General features: G+C 39.7%; 1 protein-coding gene across 1 annotated transcript in view; it reads left to right on the top strand.

Annotated features, from left to right (window-relative positions):
* Positions 1 to 13,027, top strand: part of col7a1 (collagen type VII alpha 1 chain) — a 168,985-nt gene that overhangs the window by 72,070 nt on the left and 83,888 nt on the right. Inside the window, exons 38-53 of the mRNA XM_062969358.1 lie at positions 1,584 to 1,652; positions 2,055 to 2,168; positions 2,872 to 2,898; positions 5,064 to 5,171; positions 6,180 to 6,242; positions 6,489 to 6,548; positions 6,770 to 6,805; positions 7,739 to 7,783; positions 8,893 to 8,928; positions 9,491 to 9,535; positions 10,049 to 10,084; positions 11,010 to 11,045; positions 11,348 to 11,380; positions 11,636 to 11,707; positions 12,184 to 12,243; positions 12,662 to 12,697. Coding sequence (XP_062825428.1) covers positions 1,584 to 1,652; positions 2,055 to 2,168; positions 2,872 to 2,898; positions 5,064 to 5,171; positions 6,180 to 6,242; positions 6,489 to 6,548; positions 6,770 to 6,805; positions 7,739 to 7,783; positions 8,893 to 8,928; positions 9,491 to 9,535; positions 10,049 to 10,084; positions 11,010 to 11,045; positions 11,348 to 11,380; positions 11,636 to 11,707; positions 12,184 to 12,243; positions 12,662 to 12,697 — 876 coding nt within the window. The remainder of the gene's footprint in view (positions 1 to 1,583; positions 1,653 to 2,054; positions 2,169 to 2,871; positions 2,899 to 5,063; positions 5,172 to 6,179; positions 6,243 to 6,488; positions 6,549 to 6,769; positions 6,806 to 7,738; positions 7,784 to 8,892; positions 8,929 to 9,490; positions 9,536 to 10,048; positions 10,085 to 11,009; positions 11,046 to 11,347; positions 11,381 to 11,635; positions 11,708 to 12,183; positions 12,244 to 12,661; positions 12,698 to 13,027) is intronic.

Below are 13,027 nucleotides of genomic sequence, written 5' to 3'. Positions count from 1 at the left end.
TAATTTGGAAGACAAAGTTCTGATGGTGATAATAATGAAATTCTGTGCCCAGAACAATGTTTCCTGCAGTTACACTGATTTTAAGAACTGATTAATATCTGCCTCATAGTGCCAAGCACAACTTCAGGTGATACTGCAATGCCACAGATGCTGGTGTGAGTTGCAATATTGGGCAGCAGAACCTATGCCCATTTTTGCCCAAAACATCGTTTGGCATTAGCCAGTGTCCTTGGAAAATGGATCAAAATAGTGAACAGTCAATTTTTCATAGAGAAAATGACATGGAGCCAGTTTGGAGAGAATCAAAGGCAATGCATGATCCTCCCTTCCTTTCCCTTGAGCAGTCTGCTGTTTGGATTACAAGACACGAGGCATGGTGTGCTTACTCTTACCCTCACAGGTCCATGGTTGAATATTTGACTGGCTTTAACCAAAACGCAAGTAGCAGCATTCAGCTGGAAATAGGAAGTGATGCCCAAAATCCATTGTGAGAGTGATCTCTTGATTAAGTGCCTTGGGATCACTTTTGGGAGGGTCACAATGTATGTTACAGGAAATGTATTTGGTTGCTTTTCCCAGATAGGGACACAAGAGAATTGTGTATAGCTAAGGCCTAAACCATTTATAGTACTTTCAGAACCTTCTTTTTTATTTCTTACTCCAGATCAGTGTCACTATAGTAATTATGTGTAGCCCTTTTGGCTGGCACTGATAGCTGTGATTATGCCACCTTGTATCATCTGAAATTAACTTTTGGCATTGTTGATTTCCAGCTTTCCTTAAGGAAGGCCTAACTTTTCTTTGCTCCAGCTGTTGGTTTTGCATGAGGCCTAGGTATTTTAATCTAGAGATAGATCTGAACCATTTTTGCTCTTGCCATCACCAAAAGCTATGGGAGACTCTGTAATAAAATGGGCAGAGAGGCCTCCTTCCTGCCTTGGTCACCATGAATGAAGTAGAGCAAATGCTACTTCAACACTTGTTGCTCTTCTCTTGGTGCAGCATTTAGCAACAGATACACCAGGATTGGCTACAGGTTTAAAAAGCTCTCCAGCAATGCTCTCTGGAACACCAGTCTGATATTATTGGGGCCTGCCAACCAATGTACAAATGGTAAACAAACAGCAGTTGAGGGACAGCCAGCAGTAGCATTTTGACTTAGTTCCTAAATTTTCTGACATTACCTTCAGAAAACATGTTGAGGGAATTATGGGAATTTTCTAATGAAATACACCAGAATTACAGGTGAGCAGATTGACCCAATCCCACATTGAGCATCAGAATTAGTAGACCTTGCCAAAACTCTGGGGCTCTGATAGCTGTGGTATAATCTAATTTAATCCTTCCATTCCTTGCTCCTTCTTAAAGCACTTAAAATCCAGATTGATGCTGGATCACTGTTTTATTTACTTTTTATTTGATGATATTTAAGACATTATGCTACACTTTCTGTCCTGTGCTTTCTTTTAACACTTTATGTGGAATAAAAAGCTGTGCTTCTATCCAAAGACAACAAGGCAGTCTCCCATTCAGTCCCTGAACTGTAATATGCCAAGTGACTTTGAGCCTTTTGTTCTGGGCAGGGGGATCCTGGTGAGATTGCTGGTGGAGGAGATAGGATTCCTGGCCGGAAGGGAGAGCCTGGCAACCCAGTAAGTAGCATCCTGTAGTTCATAAATGAATAGTAAGAAAACAAAAAAAGAGAAATGATTGAAAGAGGGATGAACCTTATGAGAGGGCTGCTATGTTTGTATTGCATATAGCCTGAATCTCATGTACGCTTCAAGCTTTGTACCAACTGCCACATATGGTCCTCCCATTGTAACACCATAGAACTCACTGGCATATCTTGCCTTCTCAGAAACATTGATCCCAGACTTGTGGATGTTATTTAAGAGTAAACCCAGGAGTCTTGGTTCTGTGTAGATGTGTGTAGCATTTTAGTCCCTAGCTGTATAATTTATACGCGGCTGACTAAGGGTTCGTTGAATCTTGAGGGCATCTGCTGGAGTGTGTCCTCTTTCAGCCAGATATACCTTTCTGTCTTTCTCAAGGGAAACCCTGGACCTCCTGGAAATTCAGGGCCAAGGGGACCATTTGGTGATCCTGGCCCCCCTGGACCTGTGGGACCTCCTGGGGCAACAGGACCTCCTGGCGAGTTTGTCAAGGTATGCTCTCCCTTGCGAGATTTTATGTTTGAAAAGTCCCTTATCAGACACGTTTTTTTTTGTGTCCTCTACTGAGTTAATAGATAAGCTTTATATCAATATCTGTGTCCATGTGTGTACATACATATGCACACAGACCCTTTCTCACATGCTTCCAAGCACACAAATATTCCTTTCCCAGCATACTGGCCTAGCCCTATATGATGGGCCTTGCCACTGATTTCTCACCTTCCTCCTTCTTCCAGGCACATACATCATTCCTTTTATCATTCTCATATCATTAAAATATATATATGAGGTTAGCCAGACAGGAAAAGAAATGCAAGTGACAATATGGCTTAGAAACAGCCGTAAAACATTAAGCACTATAAGAGATATACCTGAGCACCTCCCATCCCCAAGACATGTCTCCAATAGTATAGTTTTTTAAAGACATAAGCCCTAGGGTATGCCTTACTTGTATGTCCCTATGTTCACTGTAAGTCCTGTACTCCAGTGTTGTCTATAATCATTTGGCCCAACTGTTGCCTTGTCTCTCCCTTTCCTGGGAAGTGTGTGTGTATGTGAACATGAATGTGTGCATGCCTTATAAATATAAGTATAAATGCCTTATAAATGCCTATTTTGTTTGTGTTTTAAGGCAGGAGCATTTCAACATATTGAATAGAAACATTTGTTGACATGTGGGTAATTTTTCTTACAGGGTGAGAAGGGCGAGCGAGGTGAGCGAGTAAGTGATCCTTCTTTTTCCTTGGCTGTTTTAAAACACATTTCAACCAGAGAGATCAATCACTGATTGTCCAACAACTGATTTGTGAGGTTGGGGAGATCTAAAGGCAATCCCCTCCCTGTCCTTGTGCAGATACAGAAGATACTCTGTCAGTTTAGTCATGGGGACATACATTTTAATGCAGTTTTACAAATCATTAATCACTCAGTGTATAGGATTGAGCAATATTGTTGTTTCACACAGTCTATTTTTTTACAGATCATTCAGCTAACATGTTTAATGTGAACCATTTGCATTGTAGAGTGTAAACAGTTGTAGACAAAGTTATATTTGCAAACCCTTACATTATACTTATACATATACAGTAGAGTCTCACTTATCCAAGCTAAACAGGCCAGCAGAAGCTTGGAGAAGCGAATATCTTGGATAATAAGGAGGGATAAAGGAAAAGCCTATTAAACATCAAATTAGGTTATGATTTTACAAATTAAGCACCAAAACATCATGTTAAACAACAAATTGGACAGAAAAAGTAGTTCAATACGCAGTAATGTTATGTTGCAATTACTGTATTTACGAATTTAGCACCAAAATATCACAATATATTGAAAACATTGACTACAAAAATGGCTTGGATTATCCAGAGGCTTGGATAAGCGAGGCTTGGATAAGTGAGACTCTACTGTACTTGGATGCTGGCTGTGACTGTGACACTGTGCTGAGTGTGCTTCCAGAGCAATGAATATTAGTGGCACAATCGTAGTGTTTTCCCAGAACCCTGGGTGATTAACGTTGGTCTGCTCAATGGGCTCATAGGACATATGAGGCACTAACCTCTTGCATGGAACCCTTAATCCATCACTAAAAAATCCCATGTGATTTACTGCCTTTTAATTGCATTGCTTTGTGGCTCCCTATGGCTTTCAAGGTGTCTTGCATAAGAATAAATCAATTGAACATCATAAGCATTGAACTCTAATTCTTCTTTACAATACTTTGCCTCAGTTTTATGTTTGCTGTTAAAATTAAATGGAAAAGGATGCAAAGCCAGCTGTTTCTGGTTTGGTTGCCAAAGACATAGGCCATTTGCTGCTATAATTAACTCATACCTCTGCTCCTACTGCTGCACACAAAGCTAGCTTGTAAGAATTTTACTGGTTGGCTCTTTGTCTTAGTTTTAATGTTGCTTTCTTGTTTTGCTGCCACCCCTCCCCTCCTTCCCCATTTGTGTTATACCTGCAATTAATACAACTGCTGTGCGCATTTCAGTTTTAAAGACTATTACATTTGCCTGCTCATAATGCATATTGGTTGAACATATTCTTGGATGTTTACGAGGTGTATTTTTTCAACTAAGTTGGTTACACCTTATCCCATTAGAAAACCAACTAAAAGTCAAATTGAGAAAGAAATTCTGGTTCTTTGGGTTATAATTTCTTTTAGATATTTATTTGTTCTGAAACTTTAACCCATAATTGTCATTAATTCCTAAATATTAGTGAATGGGCATCTTATTGACATGAAGTGATAGGTATAGATAGATATAGACACACACACATATTTTGCCCAATTTTTCCATCTTTAAAGGAGTAGCATCACAACATGTATTTGCATAACATAACTGTCTCTTCCAGTCCTGTGCTCAGCTGTTATTTTTGTTCTTGTTATAATCTCATAGTGAATATAGTTTTTCCCCTATGGCAAAAGTACTCCCCATCCCTTTTGCTACAAATAAGATTAGTTTGACACTTAAGAAGGGGCTGGATATTGACAAAAAATGGGCTGAGCGTAGCAATGCCACAAGTTCACAAATCTGGTCCAAGCTAACTTTTACTTTGTTTTACATTGGAATACAGTGTGGCAATGAGGGCTAAAGTAATTCTTCCTTTTATCCATTACAATTTGAACTCTCTTGTTAATATTCTTGTCCAAAATTGGTGGAGGTGCCCTTGCCTTTGTTATGTACAGAATAATGATCATAATAAAATAAGATGATGAATGGTCAGTTTCCGAACTGTATGTATTGGGTTGAAATGAACATAACTGATTGTGATGACTATGTTCACGTTTCCACATCAGATTTTAGAACGTTCTGTCTGTTCCTAATGTAGCATTGTGCTGCATAAAAATAAGAGGGCCAGAGTTGACACTGACTATCTCTTTAGGGCCCTCCTGGACCAGGTGATGGGTCTGCGGCCAGAGGAGAACCAGGTGTCCCAGTGAGTACATACTTTGCCATGCTTTGCCTGGAGAGCTGCAGGGGGGATAGAAATGCATAGTCACTGCAATATATAGTATTGGAATTGTTTGAGAAACACTGGGATTGATGTGTGAAGTTTATATAAAAATGAAAATAATGATGACTGGCAGTACTGGCACAATTACCTCTGTCCAATAAAATTGTCAGAAATAATATACAATTTGATTATAAGGACTAAGACTGAAAAAATGTGATTGGAGAGCTGGGGAAATGTAATACTTTATGGAAAAACCAGTCCATACTCCAGAAAATAATGCCTGGCTGCTCACTGGCAGGAAGGATATTAGAGGCAAAGATGAAATATTTTGACCACATAATGAGAAGACAGGAAAACTTGGAGAAATAATGATGCTGGGGAAAATGGAAGGAAAAGGGAAGAGGGATCGATCAAGGGCAAGATGGATGGATGGTATCCTTGAAGTGACTGGCTTGACCTTGAAGTAGCTGGGGGTGGCGACAGCCGACAGGGAGCTCTGGCGTGGGCTGGTCCATGAGGTCACGAAGAGTTGGAAGTGACCAAACATAAACAACATGAAAACAGCACCTAGATTTCTTACAGAAGATATTCAGTAATTGTAGATGATCTCCAACTAGCCAAAATCCGACTGGCAACCACCACCCAAAGGACTTATTCATTGGCCACTCCACTACTGTGGAATGACCTGCCAGTAGAGCTCCGACAGCTGGATCAGCTGTCGGAATTTAAGTTACAAGTGAAGGCCTATCTCTTCTGGCAGGCCTACCCAGAGAGTTTTAATGATGAATATTAAAGTCCACTGTATGCCTAATATTTGTTTTGTGTATTTTAGTATGAATTTATGCAAATGTTTTAATATATGTATTTAACAGAGTGTTTTATCATGACTGTGTGTTTATATGCTTTAGTAATGCTGTAACCTGCCTCAAGCCATGAGGAGAGGCGGGCAAGAAATAAAACTATTATTATTATTATCTATTCAACTGCAAAGAACCAAAACTCTCCATGTTGTGTCAATTCTGTTTTCTCTATTTTAATCTCTAGGGTTTGCCTGGAGATCCTGGGCCTAGAGGACCAATTGGTCCACCAGGACAGAAAGGTGAAAAGGTAAGACATGGATTTGTCCATACACGTGAAGGAGAAACAGATATCCCGTAAACAAACAAAGTATACCCCATTTAAACCTCATGCCCAGAGTATTAGCTTCCTGTACTGCTCTTGCTTTGTAGAGGAATCTGGGACCAAATTAACCTGTGCTTGCAGGTACTGCTGCAGTTTCACTTCTGCTTTTAGTCACAGGACTGACTGCAGTCTACTTGGGTTCTTAAATTTCACTTTGCTTTGAACCCAAAGGGGGACGGAGAAGAAGGTTTTCCTGGACCACCTGGACGTACTGGAGATCCAGGAGATCGGGTGAGTCTTTAAGAAGGTAATCCCTGCTCTTACTTTGTCCTAGTAAGATTTAGAGTCTATACTAATCTAGGTCATTTTTGTTTTCATTGCAAGTGAATGTCGACAGTCTTACTCTGGTTTCTTTGTCAGTTATTTTTTTCCTTGGTAATTACCTGAAATATCACAAAATTTCTCTATTAAATGTCTCAGTGGAAATACAATGTTCTTACTGTTGTATTTAGGGCCCTAGAGGACCTCCAGGTGAACAAGGAAGCAAGGTAGGTACTACTGAACTACCAAATCTAGAGTGGCTGAATAGATTTCATCCTATAAATTATGGCCTCAGTATGGCAGTCAGAACATCTTCCATATTAACTTTTTAGTACCTTTTGTGAACAGTTATTATCTCCACTTAAGCACAGAAAGTAGCAGTCAATTGATGAAGTGTTTTTCCAGTCCTCTGTAATATCTAGTGTTTTTGCAAGGTGTTTTCCCTTCATATAATTAATGTGCATGGAAAAGATGCTATGCTCGTAGTCCTTATGGTGAGTTTAAAATGTTATATAGGCATCCCGCCTGATTCCTCTAGCTTCCTCTACTCTTTCCCTTCTCTGTCAAAATCTAACCTTTAAAATCTAGGAATTTTTAAATTAAGGTGGATCCTGGTTTTTTTTCCTGTTTCCACAAATGTGGAGAGGACAGGAATAAAGAACTGTAGGCACCAGGCACTATTTTGGAGCCCCAGTTCCTCACCACAGCCCTGTCCACCTGCCCCATGTCTATTTTCACTCAGGTGTTGTGATTCTCTCTAAAAGAAAAAAGGGAGGTGTGATTATATGTTATTTTTAAAGTAAGAACAATTCTGTATATGCCACTAATTCTGTGTTACTCAGAAGTGTTACACAGTGCTATCCTGTTCTTGCAAATGTTCTGCTTATCTACAAAGGACAAATGTATTGATTTGATATTTCCATTTGCTGCCATCCATTTTGGAAAAAGCATTTACAAAAGACTCAGCCTTGTCCCTTGATATATAAGGTATTATTCCCCTTCACTGAAAATCCTAATTCAATCCCATTGTTCAATGGTAGAGATTAGAAGTTCTTTGACTTCTTTGTGATAGCTCCTCCCATCTACCCTTATATTTTTTATACCTTGACTATTCACTTGCCACTTTGGTGCTTCTAACACATCTGTTCTTTTTGTGCCAGGGAGACCGTGGACAGTCCGGTGAAGTTGGGCCATCAGGAGAGAAGGTGAGATCTGACAGGAAGAAACACTTATATCAAACAGGTCAAAGGCAAAGTCTTGTTGATCCACCCTTTGTTTATTTGTTGTTGTGAGAGACAGAAAGTATAATAATCCACTTGCTTGGGCCAGGTCAGGTCATCAACAATTTAGTCATCAATGTTTCAACCATCTGTATACTACATTACTGTCTTATCAATTAATATGTAGCACTTGAGGACTGAATGATTATTCTCCTTTCAAGTGGAATGATATGACCACAGTCTTCATGATGTACATGATTTGCGTTTCCCTTTTCACACATATGTATCCTCCCTTAGTGCCTTTGAAACCAGGAAGGAGCAGCCAGCCTTTGCACTCTGGTTGCAGGAAAGTGGGGCAAAAAGGGTGGTGATGAAAGAGGCAGGAAGAGTAAGCAACTCCCTGAGGACCACAGAGAGGGTGGTGGCACTCCACCTCCCTTCCCTAGTCCCTTGCCTCCCCTGACATGATCCTGGAGATAATCACAGATTTTCCACATTCACAGAAGTCCTCTGCCATATGTATTTGAAATTTATAATTTTATCATTTTCTTTTAAACCAAGTAATATTATGGTTTAGTAAATGATGGTAAGAAGCCTGAAATAAGTGAGCAGTAGATGGATCAAGAGATAATAGATCTGGCTCCACTGGATAGTCCTGGCAATACTCTGTCATGGACAGTCACAGTTATGCTATCAAGACAGGAAAAAACTACTGGTGGCATGTGGGTAAAACTGTAAGTGGAAGGATTTTCTGTAGATGTTTCCGGCACAACCTTTCCCAACTTGGCCTCCTCCTAAGGTGTTAGACTAGAGGTTCCACAACCCTGTAAGCAACATGCTTTTTGTTGTGGGGAAGACTGTTCTGTTACATTATTTGATGTTCAATCATCTGATTCATTTTCAGTATATAGAGACTTGGGCTGAATATTCTTCTATTCAGTTTTGTGCTGGTTCTCCTGTGTTTCTAAATGAAAACAGAATACATAACATATCTTGGTTCTTATGGAAAATATTCCACAAATATTAGTGGATATTGGCTTGTGTCAGAATAAAAATATTTAGAACACAATACATTTTCTCATTTTCTCTTGTAGGGAGAGCGTGGATCACCTGGACCTGAAGGAGAGAAGGTACATTCCTGTCAGCCTAAACCAGCTATATCTAAAGGCTAACTAGGTTATGGACCAAGAGCAGGCATCCCTGAGAGCAATGTGGTGTAGTTGATTAAGTGTAGACTTGGACCAAGGAGATGTGGGTTCAAGCACTTATTAAATCAGTATCCATAGCTGAGCAATACTTTTACTAGGGCCAACTTTTATGCTGCAGAACTAAGCTATCATTCAATTTCTCAATTACTTATTGGGTTAAATTCCAACCAGGTGTTGTGAGTATGAAACTTGGTGATGATTTGCTGGTGGGTATTGGCAGGCATCAGATTATACATAGCAATACATTCTTGGATGGAAAAGCAGTGACTTATTTCAATTTCTGAGAACATGGAAGCTTATTGTAATGGAAATGAATCTATATAATTGGCTAATTAAAAAAATTTAAACCTATGTGTAGCATCCTGGGCAACACATCTGGGATGTGGTTCTATTTTTAACTCTCAGTAGTGTATATGTTCATACCCAGATGAAAAAGATGGTCTTCTTGGTCCTGCTAAACTTGTAATTTTTCTTTTTGTTCTAGGGAGAACAAGGACCTGCAGGCCGCACTGGTCCACCAGGCAGAGATGTAAGTGTGGAATTTCTTTTAGGTCAAATACCTGGTGATGCTCAAAAAGCTAAATAAGAACAAACTGCAACTCCTGCAAGATTTATATAGACAGCATGTTTACTGGTTGGGAACAACATACACAATTCTTTTAATCTGAACAGCCCAGATAATGTTTTGTGAGCCGAATAATATTTAAAATATTCAGAAAAGGAGTAAGTGTGTTGTTAGAACATTTTACAGTTGCTATGTCATTAGTTTGGTTTGATATTTATAAGCCATACTAAAGGTGGAAAATAACCCTATGTTTGTTGGGAACCTGCGTCTGGAAAGAAGGTCTCCACTTATCAGCTCCAAAATATTGAAGACAAGCATGGTTTAAAATGGAATTGGGAGGTGGGAGATGACCTTGTGATGGGTTTCTCTGTGAGCCTCTTCTTCCCACCTCAGATTCCAATCTTATACTTGTTTATTATCTTGTCCATTGTATTTAATTGATACCTGCCCTGTGTCTGCCTTTGATCTTTGGAACAGGCCTCGCCAGGACCACCTGGGCCTCGAGGGGAAAGGGTAAGAACTCTTTAATATATACCACATATATATATCCTCAGTCTGAATTTTGATGCTGAAGGAAACTGAGAATAGGACTAGCCCTTTATTTATTAACATTGCTTGACAGTAATGTGTCTACACTGTTTCTAACTAATTCCAACAGCATTATCACTAATGTTCAGCTCTAATTGCTGTGCACTGAAGTGGACTGACTGCAGATCTTCATGAAAATTCTCACGTTCATGGAAGATTGGCATGTATCAAAATGCCATTATTCCACAGGACATCCCTAGGTTCGGCAAATCTTGGTTTCCCAAGCTGGATTTCTAGCTTGGAAAGTGTACTGAGGAGATTGTAAAGGATGATTTCCCACCTCTCTCCCAATAAAGAAGTTAAGGCTACTTTCAATGCAACTTTGAGAAAACTTTGGTTTTATACTTCATTCTGTGGGACAATTGGTCGCAGGACTACATTATTTATGTGAAATTGAGTATCATGTTTGGCATTCATCATTGTTTTCAGCTGACCTATATCATTCGTGATTCACCAAATTCTCACAGTTGGCTGTTGAATTATGCTTCATGAGCTGTAAATTGTGCTGCTTTGGCCCACAGTATTTAGAATGGTTAGTTAGTCATGTCAGTCAGAAAAGGCTGACAAAGCTAAAAGCAGTAGACCTTTCCTCTTTTTAAACTGATTGAAATCCAGAAGTGAATTGTCCTTATTCCAGTGACAACTTCTGAGACCATGAGTTAAATTTTAGCTTGACTGACAGCTTCATTTATTTAGCCCCTATCCGTTAGCTAGGGTCCTGATCCCATTAGTGAGGGAGGGAATCTAAAATTGCCATGTAGTCTGATAGTAGATAAGTTAATAAAGTCCACAGTTATCCCCTTTTGTGATTTCTCTGGAGTCTCTGAGCTTGTGTCACGTCTTTCTACAGGGAGAGCAAGGAGAGCCTGGTGTACCTGGTAAACCAGTAAGTATTGCTTAGCTAAACAGACACTGTGACTCCACAATTTTGTATTGACAGAAAGGACTACCAGAGAAGCACACTGAAGGTTGCATGACTGGATAACTATCTAAAGCTTGTTGCACCATCACTTCCACCACCACCATCCTATTATTCTCTTCATCCTGAAGTAGGGAGATCCTGATATCACTTAGCTGTTTCCATTCAGCTGTAATCATGCACATAAATTTTTGTTTCACAAGGTGATAATGCCAGTGTATGCACAGAAAAGGTCTAACAGGTTTTTTTCTCAAATCTGTATCTTCTAGGCTACCAGTCTTTCAGGAATCAAAGGAGACAAGGTAATTACGTAGCAACAAATCTGTCCCAAGTAGGGATCTGATAGAACAGATGGTGTAAGAATGTCCACATTTGGTGATTATTTGCATAAGAGAAATTCCTTAAATGAATTATCTCAACCCTATTCTGGTTCTCCTTTTTCTAGTGGATTCATGTCTGTATTTTTGTAGCACTCCAGAAGCAGCTATACTTGCCTTGTATTAATAGGATTCAAGAGTGTTGGTGTACTGAAGCTGTGATCTTGTTCTCCTTCTCAGGGGGAAAGGGGCTCTGAAGGACCAGAGGGGCCACCTGGGCCGAGAGGGGCCACTGGGAACAAAGGAGAACGTGTGAGTGTCTTTGGGGATCAAGACTATCAACATATATCTCAGCACTGATTGTGACGATGCAACATGCAAAACTTGTTTCTTTTTGGTTTTTGGCATAAACTGAGATGCTTACTACTGCAGGTTTTGGGACAGTTGCTTAGACACTAGTTTGTAATTATTAGAATCCAGGGAAGGTTTTTTCAGCAGTAGTCTAAGTATTGCTTCTTTTAAACAGAATGGAAAATCCCCCTCCCTGAGGGATGCATTAATAATGTGTTGTAGTTGAAGTCAAATTACTTCTCCTCCATGGATGATAAGCCAAGAGGGACCCACATCAGCAATACTCACCCACTGAAATGCATGCAGTGTAATCCCACTCACAGAGTTGCTGGGCATTCATTATTGACCTCTGCTCAAATGATGGCATCTAGGTCGGCTCTTATGCAAGGTATTTTATCCGCAAGATGGTCATTAAAGGCTTTGTTGTTCTTTTTTAGGGACCTCAGGGACTCAGTGCACCTGGTCCACCTGGTCCAAAAGGAGAACAAGGAGACAGGGTGAGCTTTTTTTTCTTATTTCCTGACTCTGCAACCAAGTGGCTAGCTGTGTACCCTGAGGATTATGCTGATCTCCCTCTTTTCCCTGAGGGGGAGGGACTGGCTCTGGCTCTGGCTCTGGCTCTGCTCTGTGGTGGTAACCTTTCCCAACAGTGCTTTAACCCAGTGAACTGCCCTGAATGCAGTATTCTGGCCCACAGCTCCAACAAAGTCATTATAATCAGCCTCAGAGCTTACTAATGCGAAACAAATCTTAACAGCAATCCTAAATGCTGACATGTAGGAAGGTGGCTCATTCCAGCCGATGGATAGCTAGGATCCTTTACTTTTTTCATGAAGCTACTTCACTTCTGTAAGCGTCTTGTTTTCCTGATGCAAAACTATAATAAAGATTTGTTTCTTCTTTCCTAACAACCAGGGCATTGTTGGACTAACTGGTAAAGCTGGCCCAAAGGTAAATGCTGCAGATAGAATGAAAGGAATTATAGGATGTTGTTGGGATCCTAGTTTCGGAGGTGGGATTTGCCTGCGTGTAATATTATGTGATCCTATATGGTTATTATTATAAGAATGTGATATAGTATGGTTGTGATTTCAAGTATGCTATAGAAAACATGCTTGCACAGATTTTTTAAAAATGTATTATGAATTACAAAAAGTAGAATTACATATATGTGTGTATATGTATATGTGTGTGTGTATATATATAATAGGAAAGTCAAGATAAAGAAATACAATCATAATCTTCCAGAAATATAAGAAATAATGACTGCAGGCTACTCAC

The sequence above is a fragment of the Anolis carolinensis genome, chromosome 2 (assembly GCF_035594765.1).
Source record: "Anolis carolinensis isolate JA03-04 chromosome 2, rAnoCar3.1.pri, whole genome shotgun sequence".
Taxonomy (NCBI): Eukaryota; Metazoa; Chordata; class Lepidosauria; order Squamata; family Dactyloidae; genus Anolis; species Anolis carolinensis.
The sequence above is the reverse complement of the archived record's forward strand: the minus strand, read 5'-3'. Positions and strand labels throughout refer to the sequence as shown.